A 23,016-nucleotide genomic window follows, 5' to 3' on the forward strand; every position below is an offset into this window, starting at 1 on the left:
TTTTATTTACGTCCAGACTTGAAATGAAATCACTTATAATTTTTCTTGATGCAGTGTAAAATATTTCTCATGCAGATTCCATATTTACTATTTAACCACTTGCCTACTGGGCACTTTTACCTCCTTCCTGACCAGGCTATTTTTCAGCTTTTAGCTCTCTCGCACTGTGAATGACATCTGCGTAGTCATGCAACACTGTACTCAAATCATTTTTATCATTTATTCACACAAATACAGCTTTCTTTTGGTGGTATTTAATTTTTTTTTCTTTTTTTGCCTAATAAACAAATAAAGAAAAAAAAAATTTGTTATAAAATTTTGGAAACGGGTAATTTTTTTCTCCTTCGTTGATGTGTGTTGATGAGGCTGCAATGATGGGCACTGATGAGGCAGCACTGATGGGTACTGGTAGGCAGAACTAATAGGCGACACTGATGAAAAGGCACTGATGGGCACCACTGATTGGCAGCAATGGTGGGCATAGATTGGCAGCACTGGTGGGCACACATTGGCAGCACTGGTGGGCACACATTGGCAGCACTGTTTGGACTGCACTGATAATCATGACACTGATAATCAGTGCCCTGAGTATTAGTGTACATGTCCCTTTTAGAGAAGCCAATTATCTCCTCCAATCCTCGTGCTGACAGCATGAGGAAAGGAATGCCGATAACCGGCTTCTATTTGTTTACATATGAATCTGTTTAAAAATTCTTCTGATACAAAGACATCAGAGGCACAGGAAGAATCAATGAAAATCTGACATGTTTCACACCACTATGGGGTGCTATGACTAAGCACCCCATAGTGGTGTGACAAGGCTAACCTTTACTGTTTTAACAGGTGCTCTGGACTGATGAGTCAAAATGTGAAATATTTGGCTGTAGAAGGAGGCAGTTTTTTGCCAAAGGGTACAATATTGAGTGTCTGCAGGCAACAGTGAAGCATGGTGCAGATTCCTTGCAAGTTTGGTGCTGCATTTCTGCAAACGGAGTCGGAGATTTGGTCAAGATCAATGGTGTGCTTGATGCTGAGAAAAACAGGCAGATAATTATCCATCATAACCAGTGGTGGCTGGTGCTCAACATTTTTTTTTGGAGGGTGCAAACAAACTGAAAAATTAAGATTTTTTTTTACATCACAGAAACGTAACATTTTAACAGGGGTGTGTAGACTTTTTATATCCACTGTATATATATATTTATTTATTTATTAAATATATATACACACACACACACACACACACACACACACACACACACACACACACAAAGCTATACCTTGTAAGTAACAAATACGAGGTTCGGGGTGCTTCTTCATTAACCGCCCCATATAGAATTCACTTCCAAAGTCTTCTGTGCGGATGGAGGCACCATATTTCAGAAGCCCTACTTCATATGGTGTAAACTCACACCACTCTGGAAAGAAATAATATTATATAAAACACAAAAATAGAGGCAGCACAATAACACAGTGTCTGCAGCAAAGTCCACTCTGCTATCCCTATGGACAGGCCATCAGGGGGGTACAGGCAGTACTCAGGTAAGGGGCCCAAGCGTCCCAAGGGGCCCGCTCCACATAGAGCAGCACATGAAATTAATCTATCACCTCCGACCTCCATCGCCGCTAGCAAGAAAAAAAGCCTCCACCTCCTCCTCTCACTAGCACACACATACCCCAGCTGTAGATAGAGAAGTGTAGAAAACCATTAGTTAGATCAAGCCCAAGCCTCCACGCTCGAGTTACAGAGCTGCAGGGATCCCCACCCCATGGAGGACAGAGGACCAATCGTCAGGCGGTGTCCTGTCAAATACTGTCCCCGTCGGATAGTGTCCGCTGTGTACTGCGCACGCGCAGTACACATTACAAGTAGATTCCGAAAATATCCGAAGATGAACGGCGTCCGGGTTAAAGCCCCACCATCCAAGAGGACATAGAGTTAGAATAAAAAAGAGCAGAGAGAAGCAAGGCCGTGCCCGGAGTGTGGCGAGTGAAGTGTGGCTAGCGAAGCGAGCCCGCGAGGGGCCCTCTATGTGCAACCCTATGCCCACTTGGATGGTGGGGCTTGCACCTGGACTCACGGCACATCATCTTCAGAGATTTTCCAAATCTCCTTGTGCTCCGTACTGCACAAGCACTGCGCCTGCACAGTACGGGGCGGACACTATTCGATAGGCGGACATTTTTGGACAGAACACCGGCATTGTCCAGGGTGGGGGGCGGAGACACATAGCCTGCAGTCCAGAGCCTGTAAAGACATGCAGGAGGAGCCGGCTTGTAGATCTTCTTCAGTGGTAAGTCCAAGTGTTATGATCACAACTTGTAAAGCTGAGTTCCTGTCTCTTTGACACAGATTTTACAAGCAGGCAGCATCTTACACATAGTGCCAGTCCTCGGCTCTGGCTCCAAACGCCTAAATTAGTGAGGTGACCATCCATGGCATCATGTAGTGTGGAGTCTACAACAGTAAGATTTCCCAGCCCTAATTTGGGGTGAATATTCTCTGAGGCCAGGTATATGATCAGGAGAATCAATGATCAGTTTGTCTCAGATTTCAGGCCCATGTCCATGCCCATCTCCTATCACCATGGAAACAAAGTTTGGAGTTAAAGGGAACCCATTTACTGGTGCAATCTTTATAAGATTTATTCGTGTACACCCAGCACAATGGCTAATGCTGCAGCAGCTGCACATTATCATGGGTATGATACATTATGAAGATTGCACCAGTAAATGGATTCCCTTTAAAGTAGAACTCTGGGGGAAAAAATGCGTGTCCCATGCAGGGAGGCTATGCCCACGCTACATGGGTTGACTTGTTGGATCAGCCTCTTCTTCCACTTACATCATATCTGAACTCTGGAGGTAGACTTTGGGTTTTACATCTGACCACTTTACTAAGTGTCAGTGTTATGAGCTAAAGTTTAGCTATTAAAAAAAATCAGTACAAGGGACATTCTTTACTGTACCCCCTGCCCTTGTGCTGCTATCTCCTGGCTTAGTGGGAAAAAGAGGACACTCACCAAGAGTGCCTGACTATGCCCTCCCTTTCCCATCCACAGATGACTTACTATAGCTTCTATGAATGAAAGAACAGGTATGCAAAATTAAGCTGGTGGATCTTTCATTCATCCTTCTGTTCTCCATTCATAGATGTTTTTTCTACTAAACCAAGAGACAGCAACACAAGGGACAAATCACACAGATAAAAAAAAACAGCACAGGGGACATTATTTACTATCTGTGTGATGTGTCTCTTGTGTTGCTGTCTCTTGGTTTAATAGAAAAAATATCTATGAATGGAGGACAGGAAGATGAATGAAAGAACCACCAGCTTCATTTTTAATACCTGGTCTTTCATTCATAGAAGTTATAGTAAGTCTTCTGTAGATGGGAAAGGGAGGGCATAGTCATAGTATTGGTGAGTACCTCCTTTTTTCTACTAAACCAAGACAGCAACACAGGGGACACATCACACAGATAGTAAATGATGTCCCTTGTGCTGTTTTTTTTTTTTTTTTTACTAAAAACATAAGCTTTAATGGTACTTGATTGAAAAGTGATTTTCAAAATGTTTTCAAAATGTTTTATAGCATTAGGTATACAAGCGGCCAAAATAGGCTTTTCAAATATTTTGAAGGAGCATCCAGTTCAATAAATAAAAAAGAATGAAATGAGCATTTGGCTTTTGGCTTTTTTTGTCTTAAAGCAAGGAGTTGAGCAAGTTTCACTCCCCCATACATTTGAGTCAATATTTAGTGAATACCTTTAAAGTCCAGTGTGCTGACTGCATCATGCTTTACATTCATAGCCAGGTAAATAGGTAAGGGGTTCTGGCCGTTCTCCAAGGCCGATTGTTGATCAGAAAGCCTGCTTTCATTTCTCTGTAAAGTAAAAAGTTATATTACATCAATGTCTGTACTTTCAACCCAATAAAAAAAAAAAGTCAACCGTTCAACCTAATAATAATCAGGAAAGTAAAAAAGAGTAAAGGTAAACATTTTGGTTTTAAAGGTATGCAAACTTATGCCCCGTACACACGAGCAGACTTTTCGACATCAAAGGTCCGAAGGAACAATTCCGGCAGACCATTCGATCGTGTGTGGGCTGCAGCGGACTTTAGATTTGTAAAAATCCGACAGACTTTAGAAATAGAACATGTTTCAAATTTTTCCGCCGGAACTCTGCCGGACCGAGAAGTCCATTCGTGTGTATGCTAGTCCGACGGACAAAAACCGATGCTAGGGCAGCTATTGGCTACTGGCTATGAACTTCCTTATTCTAGTCCAGTCATACGTCATCACGTTCGAATCCGTCGGACTTTGGTGTGATTGTGTGTGGCCAAGTCCGTTCATTCGGAAAGTCCGTCAGAACTCTGTCAGAACTCCGTCAGAACTCCATCGAAAGTCTGTCGGATCTAGTCCCTCGAAAAGTCCGGTCGTGTGTATGCGGCATAAGCAGAGTTTTCCAAGACCATATCACCAGGATCTCAGTATGCTAGCAGTAAGAGGCGCTGTGGTGAACAAAGAATTTATCGCAGCTTGGTTTTCTTTTTTTTTGTTAACACAAGCAGTGTAAGTACTTGAATAACCCGATATCTGCTTCTTGCAATGCCTATTTAGCAGAGCTCACAAATAGAGAAGCAGAAGCAGCCAATGAGACAGATAGTTGTGTTCAGTGCTCCTATCCTAACAAGGAACATGTTCATGGAAGGACAGAGAAGATATGGGGAAATCAATCTGTTGCTTTTTCACTGTCCCTTCACAGCCTTGGGGAAGCACAAAAACTGTAATGCCGCATACACACGGTCAGATTTTCCGATGGGAAATGTTGGATGTAAGCTTGTTGTTGGAAAGTCTGACCAAGTGTATGCTCCATCGAATATTTGCTGTCGGACTTTCCGCCAACAAATGTTTGCTAGCTGGTTCTCAGATTTTCCGGCAACAAAATGTTGTTGTCAGAAAGTCTGATCGTGTGTATACAAGTCCGTCGCCCATTAACACATGCTCGGAATCAAGCAGTAGGAGCCGCACTGGCTTTTGAACTTCCTTTTTCTTGGTTCGTCATACGTCTTGTATGTCACCGCGTTCCCACGTTTGGAATTGTTGGCCAACATTTGTGTGACAGTGTGTATGCAGGACAAAAATCCACGGTTTTGTAGGCGGAAAGTCCAATCGTGTGTATGGGGCATTAGTGTTACTAAAACAAATGTTATAAGTGTCTGTGCCATTACCTTAAAGTGGTTGTAAACCCTTACAGACCACTTTGAATTACAGGTAAGCCTAGATTAAGGCTTACCTGTAGGTCCAAGAAATATCTCCTAAACCTGCACGGTTTAGGAGATATTTGCAAAAAGACAGGCACCGCTGTCAGCGGCGTGCAGGCGCACTGAGCATGCCGCTGCTAACGGTGATATGCCGTTAGTGGCGGCTCCCATGCGCATGCGCGGGAGTGACGTGATTGCAGCACAAGCCAATCACAGCACCAGAGCCACAATACCCGGAAAGAAGATGGACGTTCCGTTGAAGAGGGGACAGTGGTGACATTGCTGGCTCCTGTGTCAGGTAAGTGACACATAATGAGCTACTATGTGATGCATAGTAGCCCATTATGCTTTACCTTTGCAGGGAAACAAAGAGGAAGTAAACCCATCAGGGTTTACTGCCTCTTTAAATGTAAGCAAAATGTTGTCCACTTAGAATACAGATTTAAATTGCACATCTGTCCTATTCAGCTCTGATTCAGCTGACAAAGCCCATGTAAAAGGGCCCCAAGACTCTAATGGCCTTGGAAAAAAAATGGTAGGTGGCAGGCTGTGATGTCCTCCAGCACGGTCTGCCCGATGTACATGTGGGGGGGTGTGGGCAGCAACTCCGGTTTCCTCTTCCTCCGCCTCGTGTCTCCTCTCTCTTCTGCCTAAGCGTTAGGCATCCAATAGGATCCCTGATGCTTTGGCCAATCAGGAAACAGGTCTCACAACCTGCCTTCTGATCGGCAGGGAGGAACTTTAGTGTGAAAATAGTGAAAATGAATTTGCTATTGTCACAAAACTGTGACGATTGTGCTCTGCGCCCCAAGCCCACCCTTATTTAAACCTATTAGAATCTCTGGCTCTAATCACGTACTTCAAAAAAACATTCCCCCCCCCATTGAAATCCATAGTCCAGCACCCTGATATGTAGGTCAGGGGGCCGGACGCATGGCTGAGGGGAGGGCAGCGCTCGTGCGCCCTCTATGGATGGGCCGCCACTGTTTCAAAACCATTTAACATCTCAACAGAGAACCACTGTTTAGAGAAAAACTAATTCTGATTAGTTGCTACAAAGTACTGACCATAAAATGTATGTACAACCACAATTTAATTTTTCAGCAGAGTTTTGAATACAGTAAGAAAGGGTTAAAACTCCTGGCAGTTTTTTCTTTTTTTTTCTTGTATGTGTCCCAAGGGGAGATTTCCATTACTTGCCCTGGAGATGCAACAGGAAGTTAAAGGAAATCTCTCTAAAGTGAGGTAAGCGAATCCCTTTAGACAGCCGCCACCTCTTATCTGGTGATAATTGTAAAACTTGCGATTCTTAATCACTTTCTGTCCTCTAACAATAGACTCAGGAAAATAAAGAGAGTGAATACACCCAGCAAGCAGCAACAAAAAACTGACTGACAGGGGGTCAAACCTTTCCACCCAAAGGGGGAAGTTCCGCTTTAAGTCCTCCTCTCATGCCATGTTTGGCATTAAATTGTTTTGGAAGTGGGGGGAGGTTTTTTGAAAAGTACCCACTCCCACTTCAGCTCAGATCAAATATTTCCTCTCCCCTCCCTCCCATGCACACTTCTGGGACACGTCACAGATCCCAAAAGACAGCGGGAGTCGGGACAATTCACAAAACGCAGCACGGTTCGAGCATGCGCAGCCAGTTATAAAGCCAAAAGCCCCATAGCCGGCTGCCCACAGTTAGGATGCTGGCACTGGGAACCCAAAAGCTACTAAAGAACTATCCATGGTGAGAATGGCGCTAAACTCCTGGACAGGTAAGTGTCCCTTTATTAACCGCTTGCTGACCAGCCGCCGTCATTATACTGTGGCAGATCGGTACAATTCTGCAAGCCGTCATAGCTATACATCAACTCCTTTAAGCGGGATAGCAGGCGGGTGCGCACCCGCCACACTTGGGGGGTGTCGATGCACGTGGCCAACGGTTATGATGACTGCCGGGTACGATCGATTGCGGTCATGTTAGGCAAAACAGGGATGTGTGTGTTTGTAAACACACAAATCTCTGTTCTGTTCTGTGAGGAGAGACAGATCTTGAGCTCCTAATAGTTAGGAACCAGGATCTGTCATTTCCTCTAGGTCAGTCCCCTCCCCCTACAGTTAGAAACACACACAGGGAACACAGTTAACCCCTTGATTGCCACTTAGTGTTAACCCCTTCTCTGCCAGTGTCATTTTTACAGTAATCAGTGCATTTTTATAGCACTGAACGCTGTATAAATGCCAATGATCACAAAAATGTGTCAAAAGTGTCTGATGTGTCAGCCATAATGTCGCAGTCCTGATAAAAATCGCAGATTGCCACCATTACTAGTAAAAAAAAGATAAGAAAAATGCTATAAATCTATCCCCTATTTTGTAGACGCTATAACTTTTGCGCGAACCAATCAATATACGCTTATTGCAATTTTCTTTTACCAAAAATATGTAGAAGAATATACATCGGCCTAAACTGAGAAAAAAATTAGCTTTCTAAAAACAAAAAAAAATGGGGATATTTATAATAGCAAAAAGTACAAAATATTGGGGGTTATTTACAAACGGCAACTCCACTTTGCAGTACAAGTGCACTTGGAAGTGCAGTCACTCTAAATCTAAGGGGTAGATCTGAAATGAGGGGAAGCTCTGCTGATTTTATCATTAATCACATGCAAGCTAAAATGCTGTTTTTTATTTTCCTTGCATGTCCCGCTCGGATCTACAGCGACTTTTCTTCCAAGTGCACTTTCAGTGCAAAATGGATTTCCATTTAGTTAAAAATTGTTGCTTTTTTGTTTATAGTGTAAAAAATAGAAACCGCAGAGATGATCAAATACCACCAAAAGAAAGCTCTATCTGTGTGAAAACAAAGGCATCAATTTTGCTTGGGTGCAGCGTCGCACGACTGCGCAATTTTTAGTTAAAGCAACTCAGTGGCGAATCGCAAAAAAAGGGCCTGGTCATTCAGCAGCCAAATCTTCCCAGGCTGAAGTGGTTAAAAGTCAGCAGCTACAGGATTTGTAGCTGCTGACTTTTATTTTATTTTTTTATTACAGAGTGGACCTACTCTTTAAAAAAAAAAAGTCTTGACTTGAGACACACTTTTGTTTTTGCACAGGTGTCTTATTTAATAAAATGAACATTATATCCAACAACGAGATGAGAAAAAAATAATCCATAAGTTTTAAAACCTGCAATGATTATAATTAAAATGAATTCAAATTTAACAGACCACATATTTACTTTTAGAATTGTCATACCCCATTATAGAACATTGATTCAATCATTAGCCCCCAGAGGTCAGTAAATGAAGTCTCCTGCCCATCCTTGGCAGCTTGTTTGAGCTCTTTGCGATAGTATTTCAGCCTCTGCATGGACAAGGCGCCTATTTTCTTCCTGGTCACATGCTTCTTTGCATTGCTTATTGACTCTGAAAGCTCCTTTTGTGACCATTCAGGGTCTTCATAAAGCTTACTCATGGTCCTAATTAAGAGGGGAAAAAAAAAACAGAATGGCAAATACAACTTATTTATCAAAATCAATACTGAACTTTAAAAATGGGCAGAACAGAGCATGCACGTGTGTAAACGATAATATCTGCACTTTGCATTTGAAACCAACTTCAGTGGCTTAACCCTGCTACCATCATAAACTGTATTGCAATAAAAATATATTATATGTACATAGTTATATACAGTATATGTTTTTTTACCCAAAAAGTTAGCTTGATCAGTAAAGAAACACATTTTATCACAGATATACCCCGGCCACTTTATTAGGTACACCTTGCTAGTACCGGTTTGGACCGCTTTTGCATTCAGAACTGCCTTAATTCTTGGTGGCATCGATTCAACAAGGTGTTGGAAAAATTCCTCTGAGATTTTGGTCCATAATAACGTGATAGTATCACCCAGTTGCTGCAGATTTGTCGGCTGCACATCCATGATTTGAACCTCCTGTTCTACTACATCCCAAAGGTGCTCTACTGGATTGAGATCTGGTGAGTGTGGAGACCATTGGAGTACAGTGACCTCATTGTCATGTTCAAGAAACCAGTGGCGAGATGACTTGAGCTTTGTGATATGGTGTATTATCCTGCTGGAAGGAGCCATCAGAAGATGGCTACACTGTAGTCATAAAGGGATGGACATGGTCAGCAACAATAATCAGGTAGGCCATTGCATTTAACCACTTAAGGATCGCCCCACGCCGATGTACGTCGGCAGAATGTCACGGCTGGGCACAAGCACGTACCTGTACGTTGCTCTTTAAGTGCCCAGCCGTGTGTCCGACCCAGTCCTGAGCTCCGTGACCGTGGCCGCGGGACCAGTGGACCCGATCGGTTCACAGAGCTGAAGAACGAGGAGAGGTCTGTGTAAACAAACCTCTCCCCGAGCTTCCTACTGTGGCTGTCACCGATCGTCTGTTGCTTGATATAGGGAAAGACGATCAGTGACGTCAAAGCCACGCCCCCTACAATAAAAAAAACATAACGTCATACATAACCCCTACACTGCCCCCTAGTGGTTAACTCCTTCAGTGCCAGTGTCATTTACACAGGAATCAGTGCATTTAAATAGCACTGATTGCTGTATAAATGACAATGGTCCCAAAAATGTGTCAAAAATGTCCGATGTGTCCGCCATAATGTCACTGTCACAATAAAAATCGCTGATTGCCGCCATTACTAGTAAAAAAAAAAATTATTAATAAAAATGCTATAAAACGATTCCCTATTTTGTAAATGCTATAACTTTTGCGCAAACCAATCAATAATCGCTAATTGCAATTTTTTTTACCAAAAATATGTACAAGAATACATATCGGCCTAAAGTGAGGAAAAAACATTTTTTATATATTTTTTGGGGATATTTATTATAGCAAAAAGTAAAAAATATTGAATTTTTTTCAAAATTGTCGCTCTATTTTTGTTTATAGCGCAAAAAATAAAAACCGCAGAGGTGATCAAATACCACCAAAAGAAAGCTCTATTTGTGGGAAAAAAAGAACGCCAATTTTGTTTGGGAGCCACGTCGCACGACCGCACAATTGTCAGTTAAAGCGACGCAGTGCCAAATCCCAAATAGGGGCTTGGTCCTTTGGCTGCAAATTGGTCCGGGGCTTAACTGGTTAAACGATGCTCAATTGGTGCTAAGGGGCCAAAAGTGTGTTAAGAAAATATTCCCCACACCATTACACCACCACCAGCCTGAACCATTGATACAAGGAAGGATGGATCCATGCTTACATGTTGTTTACACCAAAATCTGACCCTACCATCTGAATGTTACAGCTGAAATCGAGACTCATCAGACCAGGTAATGTGTTTCCAATCTTCTGTTGTCCAATCTTGGTGAGGCTGTGAGAATTCTAGCCTCAGTTTCCTGTTCTTAGCTGACAGGAGTGGCACCTGGTGTGGTCTTCTGCTGCTGTAGCCCCTCTGCTTCAAGGTTCGATGTGTTGTGCATTCAGAGATGGTATTCTGCATACCTTGGTTGTAATGAGTGGTTAATTGAGTTACTGTTGCCTTTCAATCATCTTGAATCAGTCAGGCCATTCTCCTCTGACCTCTGACTTCACCAAGGCATTTTCCTCCACACAACTGCCGCCCACTGGATATTTTCCCTTTTTTGGACCATTCTCTGTAAATCCTAGAGATGGTTGTGTGTGAAAATCCCAGTAGATCAGCAGTTTAAATATTCAGACCAGACCGTCTGGCACCAACAACCATGTCACGTTCACAGTCCCTTAAATACCCTTACTTCCCCATTCTGATGCCAGTTTTAACTTCACCAAGTCGTCTTCACCACATCTAGATGCCTAAGTGCATTGAGTTTGCTGCCATGTGATTGGCTGATTAGCAATTTGTATTACCAAGCAATTGAAGAGGCGTACCTAAGTGGTCGGTGAGTGTATATTCATAAAAAACAATAAAAAATTACACAATTTACCGTTACAGCCCTATGACATATGATCCTATGTGGAAATTAATCACTGGTGGTACTACGATGTCACTACGATGTACCCCTTACTCATTCACATAGGGTGGGGGGCCGGGATCTGGGGGCCCCCTTATTAAAGGGGGCTCCCGGATTCCGATAAGCCCGCCACCCGCAGACCCCGACAACCAACGGCCAGGGTTGTCGGGAAGAGGCCCTTGTCCTCATCAACATGGGGACAAGGTGCTTTGGGGTGGGGGGGCCGCAGGTCGCCCCCCCTTCCCCAAAGCTCCAACCCCCCCATGTTGAGGGCACACGGACTGGTACGGTCCAGGAGGTAGGGGGCGCTCGCTCGTCCCCACCCCCTTCCTGACTGGCCAGGCTTCGTGCTCGGATAAGGGTCTGGTATGGATCTTGGGGGGGACCCCACTCCGTTTTTTCGGCGTAGGGGGGGTTCCCCCCAAAATCCATACCAGACCTAAGGGCCTGGTATGCTCCCGGAGGGGGAACCCATGCCATTTTATTTTTTTTAATTTGGCGTGGAGTTCCCCCTTGAGAGCTCATTGTCTGCTTGGCCACGGCCAAAGTCGCCTGGCCTGGGGCGACTTAAAGTCATGTTGTAAGTTGCCCCAAGTCGTGTTGACAAGTAATGTCCAAGTTGCCTACAAAAGTCGCGTTGGAAGTCGTGTTGCCCCTGTGTGAACCGGCTCTTAAGTACACAATGGGGTTTATTTACTAAAGCTGAAAAGTGCAAAATCAGGCTCACTTCTGCATAGAAACCAATGAGCTTCTAACCCCAGTTTGTTCAATTAAGCTTTGGAAATAAAACTTGGAAGATCATTGGTTTCTATGCAGAAGGGAGCCTGATTTTGCACTTTCCAGCTTTAGTAAATAAACCCCATTGTGCACTTAAAAGTGGGGTATGCCTGTAGGCTGCTTTACAAGGTTATCATTTACAATCACTTATAGTGTAGAAGGAGTAGATCAACATCGTGATCCGATGTTGTGCAAAACTCTGCACTAAAAAAGTAGATACACAATTGCCAAACCATAAATTTCCCTCTTTATATGTTGGTATATCACCATCATTTGTAAGTAGACCTTGTGGCACCCATTCATGCACAACGATCACAAACATTGCTGTTCTGCTATATTGCCGATCTGCCGACACCAAAGGTACTCAGGCTGCAATATACAGTATACCAGCCACATGTGTTCATAAAGTGTGTCATCTACAATGTGGTCAAACCAGGCTGCTATAATGAGTATATTTATCTACATTACTACTGCAGTTGTAAATGCTTGAAAGGCACTTCCATTACATTTTCTATCACTGTCCAATCGCTGTCCAAAGCTTGCCGCCTCAACATCTGTAACATCTCCAAGATACGTACCTTCCTAATCAATGGCACCACAAAGCTTCTAATCAACTCCCTGCCTCGACTAGCAACTCCCTCCTCATTGGCTTACCTTTAAATAGGATATCCACCCTTCAGTCCACCATGAACGCTGCTGCCAGGCTCATCCACCTTACAAACCGTTCGGCATCTGCTACCCCTCTCTGTCAATCCCTTCATTGCCTGCCACTCAACCAACTTATTAAATTCAAGATACTAACAATAGCTTACAAAGCCATTCACAACCTGGCCCCCAGCTTCATCACTACCCTGGACTCAAAATACCTCTTCACTCCTTCCAAGACCTCCTGTTTTCTAGCTTCTTTGTTACCTCCCATGCTCACCTCCAGGACTTCTACCAAGCCTCTCCAATCCCCTGGAATGCTCTACCCCAATCTGTCAGAATATCTCCTACTTTGCCCACTTTCACCTCTTCAGAGAAACCTATCTGGCCCCCACCTAACAACTGTACTTTTATTTTCTTTATCAGCACATCCCCCACAGTTATTACCTCTTGTATCTCTTGACCCTCCCTCTTAGATTTTAAGCCCTAAGGAGCAGGGCCCTCTGATTCCTAATGGATTAAAGTTTATTCATAGTTTACAACTGTCCCTGATTTGGAGGGACTGTCCCTGATTTAGAGCAATGTTCCTCTGTCCCTCATTCCTCCTCATTTGTCCATCATTTTCGTCTGATCTATATAGCTGTATTGTATATAAAATGCACTATTTATCTATCAAAAAGTGTTTTCCAGCACTAATCCTTTCATCTGATTTCTAAATTACTGCATTTGTAAATTCCAAAAGCCAATATAAAGGAATAGTAGTAGTAAAAAAAAAAAAAAAAGAACCACTGTTTTTTTTATACAATGGGCCCTCCAATCCAATTCACCCAGACAGAAGAGCACAGATCCCCTTCTGTTTTTTTAAGCGGCTTGAATTGGAGGTAGGTGGGTGTAAATGGACACAAAAAGTCTGTTTACATCTGCTGCTCCATAGAGGTGAATGGAGGGTCTGATTGGGTTGGACTGTTCGTGTGAAAGGGGCCGAAGGCTGATTACACACTGATGCGCTGCAGTTTACCCACAACCGCGAGTACAGCACAGCGCACCTGTGGCTTTCATGCGGGTTAGCTGCACTTTGCCATAGACTTCTATTATATGCTGCAGGTGTGGTGCACTTTCTGAATGAACACCAAACCCGCAGGTAATAACAGAAGTCTATGGCTTAGTGCAGGTAACCCGCAGGTGCACTGCAGCTGCAGATCAGTTTGAAAGCAGTCCAGTAACCACTGCAGAACATATATGCCCATTTATACACTGTGATTTTAGTAATAAACTTACCTTTAATAACAGTCTTCAATTCAAGTATCACCAGCTGTTGCTGTCCCTGGCAGATTGCATTTGGTATCACTCCGCATGTGACAGGAGCCGGTGCTATAGAGCAAGCAATGGCTTATGCAGCTCTGCTCCGCAGCCGCTATCTTCCTCTACCACAGCTTCATTCACAACACTGATGCTCTGGGGTGGAGGGCCGGCAACCCGCGATCTGTGCCTGCCGACCCGCCATCCCAGAGCATTAGGTTGGGGGGCCACATCAGAAGCCTCCGTGGGCCACATGTGGTTGGGCACCCCTGCTCTATCCTGATGTAAACAGTAGCAGGATCTCCAGTATTATCAGTCACTTTAAAAAGGAGGCTTATGTCCCCTAGTACAAGTTTCTACTGAGAATGTAATATTTCAATCAGTTGATTTCTGCTATCTAGTTTTGTGTAAAGTCTTCCAAATTGGCAAGAAAATCCTAGATTTACAAGTTTATATGGTTGTGCATAAAGATCTCTTACCATGTAGATCCAGATGCCCCTGCAATATATGTGATGCAGTCCAGCAGTCCCATCTTCTGCAGCCCGCTCAGATGACTGTACAAAGAGGACATTGCTCGGGCTCCTCCACCCGTTGCCATGATAGCCACAACTGGAATCTATATGTATATAGAAAAAAAAATGGAAATCTTGGAAGACTGTGGGCAATATATCTGCACAATGTATACAACAGGAACATAGGAATAGCAGAGCAGTCTATGTTTATGCTTCTATCCTGACCCCACTGATCCCCCCTGGCAAGGAGCTTTTAAGTGCACGATGCTAAGTATGGTTTCTGAATTTTAAAGTTTACCTGGAGGCAAACAGCTAAATGAAATAAATAAATGACAGCTGTATTATCTGCCAAATGATTTGTATTTGTGTCCATCCAGTCCTAAGTTTTACACAGCTCAGGCACACAGCATGGCCCTGTCTAGCAAGAGAGGGGACAGGATTTTAATCTGCTGCAGTGATAGAGGAACTTCTGGGGGGGGGGGGGGTTCGAAGCAGCTCCAAATCCTGTAGCTGCTAAAACAATAACATACTCTTACCTGTCCAGGAATCCAGCGCTGTCCTCACCCAGGCCAGTTCTTTGCTGGTCTTCAGGTACCTGACGCTGCCATCTTTGATGTGGGAACTTAGCTAGCAGTGACTTGTACATGTGCGAGAACTGACGTGCTTCCTAAATGTCTCCAGGGACCTGTGATGTGGGGGGCGAGGTGAAAGTCTGCTGGGCTTGCCTAGGTCAGCTGAGAGGAAGTGGTGGTGGGCATACCTCCCAACATTTTGAGATGGGAATGAGGGACACCTATCAGCAAAACTATGCAGGCATAGTGTGCCCCTTGCCACGCCCCCTTAAAGGAGAATTGTAAAAAAAAAAAAAAAACAAGATTGGTTAAACACACAAGTGCTTTTTTTACCACTACTATTCCTTTATAATTCCTTAATTAAAGCCATTCCTTTATATTGGCTTTTGGAATTTACAAATGCAGCAATTTAGAAATTGGATGAAAGGTTTAGTGCTGGAAAACACTTTTTGATAGATAAAAAGTGCATTTTATATACAACTATATAGATCAGCCCAAAATGAGGGACAAATGAGGAAGAATGAGGGACAGAGGGAAAGAGGGACATTGCTCCAAATCAGGGACAGTTGGGAGCTATGGTGGTGGTTATCTGCCAGAAATAGGTACCCGCTCCCAGGAAAAAAAAAAAACATACAAAAGTGGGAGGGGAGAAAAGGCAGAACTTTCCTTTTCAGGTGAAGTTCATCTTTAACCTCTTAAAGACCAGCCACCGCAGTTATTCTGCGGCAGGTTGGCTCAGCTGCGCAAGCTGTCGTAGATGTACGCCTGCCGCTTTAAGAGGTATAGGGGAATCGAGCCGATGCTCGTGATCATAGCCGCCGGTAACAAGCAATCGCAATCGCTCCTCAAAAAGACAGAACGGGGATCTGTCAATGTAAACAGACAAATCCCCGTTCTGTCAGGGAAGTAGAGAGAGATCTGCTATTCCTAGTGATCAGAAACAGCGATCTCTCTCCACCCCCTATCAGGACCATCCCCCCCACAGTTAGAAACACCTCCCTAGGGAACACTTAACCCCTTGATTGCAATCCCTAGTGTTAACCCATTCCCTGACAGACATTTAGACAGTAATCAGTGGCTTTTTTTTAGCACTGATCACTGTATAAATGTCAATGGTCCCAAAAAAGTGTCCGATCTGTCTGCCACAATGTCGCAGTCCCGCTAAAAATCGCTGATTGCCTCCATTAGTAGTAAAAAAAATAAAAATTCATAAAAATGCCATAAATATATCCCCTATTTTGTAAACGCTATAACTTATACCAATATATATACGCTTTTTTACCAAAAATATGTACAAGAATACATATTGGCTTAAACTGATGAAGACATTTTTTTGGGGATATTTATTACAGCAAAAAAAAAAAGTAAAAAATATTGGGTTTTTTCAAAATTGTGGCTCTTTTTTGTTTATAGCATAAAAAATAAAAACTGCAGAGGTGATCAAATACCACCAAAAGAAATCTCTATTTGTGGGGAAAAAAGGACATCAATTTTGTTTGGGTGCAACTTCGCACGACTGTTTAATTGTCAGTTAAAACGACGCAGTACCGTATCGCAAAAAATGGCCTGGTCATTAAGGGGTCAAATACGCCCGGGGCTGAAGTGGTTAAAGAGGAGTTCCAGCCAACTTCATAAAAAAATTTAAAAAGTCAGCAGCTACAAATACAAATAATAGCTGCTGACTTTTAATATTAGGACACTTACCTGTCCAGGGATCCCACAGTGTCTTCAGCTTAGCTGATTTTTCCTCGGCTCTCGGGTGCTCTCACCGCCATTGCATGTAAGGGAAACCGGCAGCGAAGCTGTGCAGCTTCATAGCCGGTTCCCAACTATGCATGCGCGAAGAAAGCTGTGCTTTGTAAATAGCCTGGTGGCGGGGGAAGGAGGAGGGGGCAGAACTTCCAGGCGTCAAAAGCAGGTAAACACATCCCCGCCCCCCCCCCCCCCCCCCCCCCGAAAGGTTGAATGCAAATTGTGAAGTGTTTAGGTTTTTAGGTTTGACCTCATATTTTATGGATATGGTAAATCTAAAGGAAAAAATCTAAAGAAAATTGTATAGTGTGTATCCAGCTTTAGTGAAGACTGTGGAAGTGGGTGTGGGTCCTGATAAAAAAAATCAGTATTTGCTCCTCCAAAAGAAATCACTCCATTACAGGCCAGTTGGAAGAAGAGGACCAGCAGGACTTACTTTTTGTGCCGAGCTCTACTGTAAAAGAGAAGTATGGCCAAAGCTGTTTTGGTCATATATATATATATATATATATATATATATATATAAATGTATATAATATATCTATCTATCTATCTATCTATCTATCTATCTATCTATCTATCTATCTATATATATATATATATATATATTTATTATATATAATATATTATATTATATTAATTCTGGGTTACAGCAGTGCACTTAGTTCTGTAGTCCTGTGACCCAAATTCAGCCAAAGTCCACTGTCATCTGATGTCACAGAGCTGGTCCAGACCCCCAGCTTTCTCAGCCTTCATGTGTCCTCCAATGTGGCAGGAGATAAATCTGGCTACAATTTTCTTGTGCAATTTTCCTTCAGATTTACCAAATCTAGAGGTGCCGGAAATGCAGGATGCACTAGGCCAAAAACCAAAACCGAAACCGAAAATTAAAATTTTTAAAAAATATTTATATTTTTATATATATTTGTATTATATTCCACTTTTTAATTAATATCATCAATTTAAAATAATATGAATTTACTGTCGGCCATTATTGCCACCTATAGTGCAAGAAAAGCTCATGAAAAATGTATCCCTTTAAACCGTATGTATGTCTGCACGCTGTTCAGTTGGGCTTCCATTGGGGTGTTAAAAATTCTACTTGCTGCATTTTGTGCACAGAAAAACACACCTCCCAGTTCAAATGCATTGAAAACACAAGGACGCATCATTAACGCACCTGTTACATTTTTGATGCGGTTTTTGAGTCACATAACCTATGAAAAACACACCAAAAAGCACAGGAAAATCATGGTAAAATCACCACAAATTGGTGGCAAATTCACATTTTCGCTGCCATTATTGGCACCTTTTCCTCTTATTTTTCATTTTTCTCTCATTTTTAGCCGAAATGTTTTGGGGTCTGAAATTTGGGTGCATCTGTAACCAAAACCATTTACTATAAGGTCAAACCTAAACACTTTCATTTGTATGCCATCAGGCCAGCTCTTGCACTACATAGTTGAAGGTAAATCTAAAGAAAATTGAACAAGAAAATGATATAACGTGTGGGCAGCTTAATCCTGTCTGTTGGCTCCTGTACACAAGCAGGAGCCGGATATAAATTCTTTGGCTGCACCATCTTCCCAGCTTGTAGATCACTAGTGAGGTAAAGCATAAGTGGAGTCACTCATGACTCTTTCCACGCTATGACCTGCAAGTTAAACACTTCAGGAAGGTTTTACCCCCCTTCACGGCCAGGCCATTTTTTTCTATTTAGCACCGCACTAATTTAACTGACAATTGCGCAGTCATACAACGCTCTACTCAAACAAAATTTATATAATTTTTTTCACACAGATAGTTTTTTTTGGCAGTCATTTGATAACCACAGTTTTTTTTTTTTGTTTTTTTTTGTGGTTTAAATGAAATAAAGGCTGAAAATGTAAAAAAAAAAAAAAAAAAAAAAAATGTATATATTCATATTTCTTCAAAATTTTTTGCCAAAATTCTGCTACATGTCTTTGGTGAAAAAAAAATCCCAATAAGTGTATATTAATTGGTTTGCATGAAAGTTATAGCACCTACAAACTATGGTTTATATACTAGAATTTTCGTTCTTTTTTTTATAGTAATAATGGCGGTGATCAGCGACTTAGTGGAACTGCGATAGTGTGGCGGGCAATCTGACACTGGGGGGAACTGACTAACTGCCATCACCAGTGATCAGTGATAATACTACACACTGTCACTGTAGTAATGACACTGGCTGGGAAGGGGTTTACATCTAGGGCCATCAAGGGGCTAAATGTGTGCCTAACAATGTGTAATGTGTGTAAAGTGTGCTGATTTTACTAGCTGATCTCTAAGTTTCACATCCCTGCTGTGCAGGGATAAGAAACAGAGATTGTTCTCTCTGTACAGAGCCCTGTGTTGATTGTCAACACAGAGCTCTGGGCTGTGATTGGACACAGCTGATCAGCAGGTCTTGTCCGTTAATCATTGGCTGGGACTTCCTGACAGGCTCCCGCTGTGTACAATCAAAACGGGTGTCAGGGGATTGAAGTGTGTCCTAACTCTGGAAGTAGGCAGCAACGTACCACTACACTGCTTTGCCTACAGTGTCTGCAGTACAATGAGGGCATGTGGGCAATAAATAGTTAAGATAGCCAAAGGCCACATCGGTACACATTGTTGTGGTATAGAGAAGTGTATAGATGTTGCTGGCCCAAATAAAGGAGGGTGACATTTATAAAGCAGATAATAGCCTTTTATCACACATTCACTTAATCTTCAAATTAATCTTCCAGCTGCATGTGAGTGAGTGATCTACCGAAGTAGGAGTATGTCTATGGGAATGTTTGACCATTCTTCCAGAAGCCCATTAGTGAGATCAGGCACAGATGTTGGACAAGAAGGCTTGGCTCGCAGTGTCCATTCTAATTCATCCAAAGGTGTTCTAACAGGCTGAGGTCAGGACTCCGTGCAGGCCAGTCAAGTTCCTCCACACCAAACTTGCTCATCCATGTCTTTATGAACCTTGCTCTGTGCACTGGTGCACAGTCATGTTGAAACAGGAAGGGGCCATCCCCAAACTGTTCCCACAAAGTTGGGAGCATGAAATTGTCCAAAATGTCTTGGTATTCCCTTCACCGGAACTAAGAGGCCAAGTCCAACCCTTGAAAAACAATTCCACACCATAATCCCCCCTTCACCAAACTTTACACTTAGCACAATGCATACAGGCAAGTACCATTCTCCTGGCAACGGCCAAACCCAGACACATCCATCGGATTGACAGAGACAGAAGTGTGATTCGTCACTCCAGAAAACATGTCTACACTGCTCTAGGGTCCAATGGTGGTGTGCTTTACACCACTGCATCTGATGCTTTGCATTGCACTTGGTGATGTAACGCTTGGATGCAGCTGCTCGGCCATGGAATCCCATTCCATGAAGCTCTCTACGGACTGTTGTACTAATCGGAAGGCCACGCGAAGTTTGGAGGTCTGTAGCTATTGACTATGCAGATAGTTGGTGACTTCTATGCACTGTGATCTTCAGCATGCGCTGATCCCACTCTATCATTTTACGTTTATGTCTTAAAGCGGGAGTCCACCGGGACTCCGCGTTTTTTTTTTTTTTTTAAAAGCCAGCAGCTACAAATACTGCAGCTGCTGACTTTTAAATAGTGACACTTACCTGTCCAGCGCGCCCGCGATGTCGGCACCCGAAGCCGATCGCTCGCTCGTCTGTCAGGTCCTGCCGCCGCCATCTTGGGTATGGGAATCAGGAAATGGAGCCTTTCGGCTTCATTTCCCGGTTCCCTACTGCGCATGCGCGAGCCGCGCGGCGCAATCCGGACGGTCCCCGCTGCCTCTGGGAGCTGTGTGTTTCCCAGCAGGCAGCGGGGCACTTGCTGAAGGGGGCGGGCGCTTGCGGAAAGGGGCGTAACGTACGCCCCTTTCCGCAGAGAGCTAGCCCGGAAGTGGGTGCAGTTACCTGGATTATCCAGGTAACTGCACCCCCCACCCCCCTGAAAGGTGCCGATTGTGGCGCCGGAGGGGGGAGATTCCGATGAGCGGAGGTCCATTTTAGGGTGGACCTCCGCTTTAAGTTGCTGTTCCCAGTTGCTTCCACTGTGTTATAATACCACTAACAGTTGACTGTGGAATATTTAGCAGCATGGAAATTTCACGGATGGACTTATTGCACAGGTGGCAACCTATCACGGTACCATGATTGAATTCACTGAGCTCCTGAGAGCGACCTATTCTTTCACAAATGTTTGTAGAAGCGGTCTGCATGCCTAGGTGCTTGTTTTTATACACCTGTGGTCATGGAGGTGATTGGAAAATCTGAATCCAGTAATTTGGAGGGGTGTCCCAATGCTTTTGGCAATATAGTGTATTCACATCACAAGTACATCGGTCCATTCATTTGAATGGGCTGCTGTACCTGCAAGAAACACAAGGAAAGAAGTGTATGACCCTGTCCTAAAAACGTGCCACACAGAAGGGCATGTTGTCGCAGCACCGCGTAGTTTTGCACACAAATAAAACATGCAGGTGTCAATGTGTGGGGGTGCGATTAAGAATTAAAGGCATCTCTGTGTGTCTGCTAAAGAGCCCACACAAATGTGACCCTAGCCTTATTCCACAAATGGGGTGTACATGTGTTTACAGAGAACTGAATGTATATGTGTTGGTTTAATGCAGACATATATTACAGTCTGTGCTGTACACTGCAAAGTATCCAAAATATGGTATGGGTGCTGGTCAGTGGGTGCTGGGTGAAAGGGGGGGGGGGGGTGAATGTGATGAGAAATAGACAGAGGATACTGCTTTGGGGGATGGGGAGGCAGAGGGCACTGCTATAGGGGGTGGGAGCAGAGGACACTACAGTGGGAGGGAGGGGTGATGTGAAGGGGGGCAGAGGACACTGCTTTGGGGGGGGCATAACACTACTGTGGGGGGGGGCAGAGGACACTGCTATATGGGGCAAAGGACACTACATTGGGGGGGGGGGGGTGACGTAAAGGGGCAGAGGGCATTGGGGAGTACCGGTCACTACTGTGGGGGGGAGGGGCAGAAGACACTACAGTGGGGGGGGTGTAAAGGGGGCAGAGGACACTGACACTGCATAGGGGTGAGGGGGGGGGGGGTACAGAAGTCTACTGTTGGGGAAGGACACCGCTATGGGGGATTTAAAAAAATAAAAGGGCTGCTTTTTTTATCCCAGTCCGGGCTTGAATGTAGCAATGTAAAAATTACAATACCTAACCTTCAGCTTTGACTAGGGAGCTATCTTCTACACAAATACATAATCAAGACCCATAATGGGTGAAATGCGTTGCTTCACAGTGGACAATGTTATAACATGCTTTTAATGGTCTCAAAATGAAGTTTTAACCCATCTGTTGTGTTCTGCTGATCACTACACGATGATATTTATTTCTACATTTTGCAGCCATCTTCCCATTAGTTGTGAGGATAACAGATAATAACACAGATCCTTGAGGATGTAGCAATATGTTAAAATTCTCACCTCGTCACCCACCAAATCCTGCTCCAGCTGCAGGACTCTTTTCAGGGCTTCAGCTACAACTTGCTGGCGTTTGTGAAGAAAAGTCTTCTCTTTATCACACAGATCAAACCCTAGTCTCACATCCAGCTTTTCTGGGCTAAAAACAGGAAAATTTTACATTAAAATAAAACATTTTTTAAAGCTCGATCCACCTCAAGAACTTGTATCTGTCAAAGTAAAGGTGCAATGTCTTAGTCACGTGAACCTCCCAATAGCAACAATTGGGACAATATTACCCAGGGTTGGATGGCCTGCTGATGGCACAAATAGCCTTGAGTTTTCTCTATGATCTGCATGTTATTATTGGCCTTATTTGCCAGTCTATTTTGCACTGTGTGTCTTTGACCTTGCCCCCTCCTGCTTCCAGGAAGGACATTCGTACTGTGTGTATTTTGAGGTGGGGGGAGGACCAAGCATACTCCCCCACATCATATTCTGAGTATACCCTCTAAATTGAGTTTATCCCCTTCAAACACTGTTGGAGAGCCAGTTGGGTGGATTTGCAAATAGATTGCGTACTTTTCAAGGGCAGTTTCTCCACAGCTTAGTAAATGAGGGGAGATTCTGCTGACTTCCATCATCCAATCATGTGCAAACAAAAATGCTTTTTTTAAAATTTTCCTTGCATGTGATTGGGTAATCTTTGTAACGTGAAGCTTCATCATTTTTAGTAAGCCTTTAGTAAATCAACCCCAGTGAATTGG

General features: G+C 43.5%; 1 protein-coding gene across 2 annotated transcripts in view; it reads right to left on the reverse strand.

Annotated features, from left to right (window-relative positions):
* Positions 1-23,016, reverse strand: part of LOC143943049 (cytosolic phospholipase A2 delta-like) — an 83,461-nt gene that overhangs the window by 15,656 nt on the left and 44,789 nt on the right. For both annotated transcript variants that reach the window (XM_077464544.1, XM_077464543.1), the window contains exons 11-15: positions 22,274-22,409; positions 14,430-14,566; positions 8,512-8,734; positions 3,767-3,884; positions 1,281-1,418 (exon numbers count right to left, since the gene is read on the reverse strand). In XM_077464544.1, coding sequence (XP_077320670.1) covers positions 1,281-1,418; positions 3,767-3,884; positions 8,512-8,734; positions 14,430-14,566; positions 22,274-22,409 — 752 coding nt within the window. The remainder of the gene's footprint in view (positions 1-1,280; positions 1,419-3,766; positions 3,885-8,511; positions 8,735-14,429; positions 14,567-22,273; positions 22,410-23,016) is intronic.

Source organism: Lithobates pipiens, unplaced genomic scaffold (assembly GCF_037356315.1).
Source record: "Lithobates pipiens isolate NorthernLeopardFrog02 unplaced genomic scaffold, aLitPip1_a1.2 Scaffold_30, whole genome shotgun sequence".
In the NCBI taxonomy this organism is placed as follows: domain Eukaryota; kingdom Metazoa; phylum Chordata; class Amphibia; order Anura; family Ranidae; genus Lithobates; species Lithobates pipiens.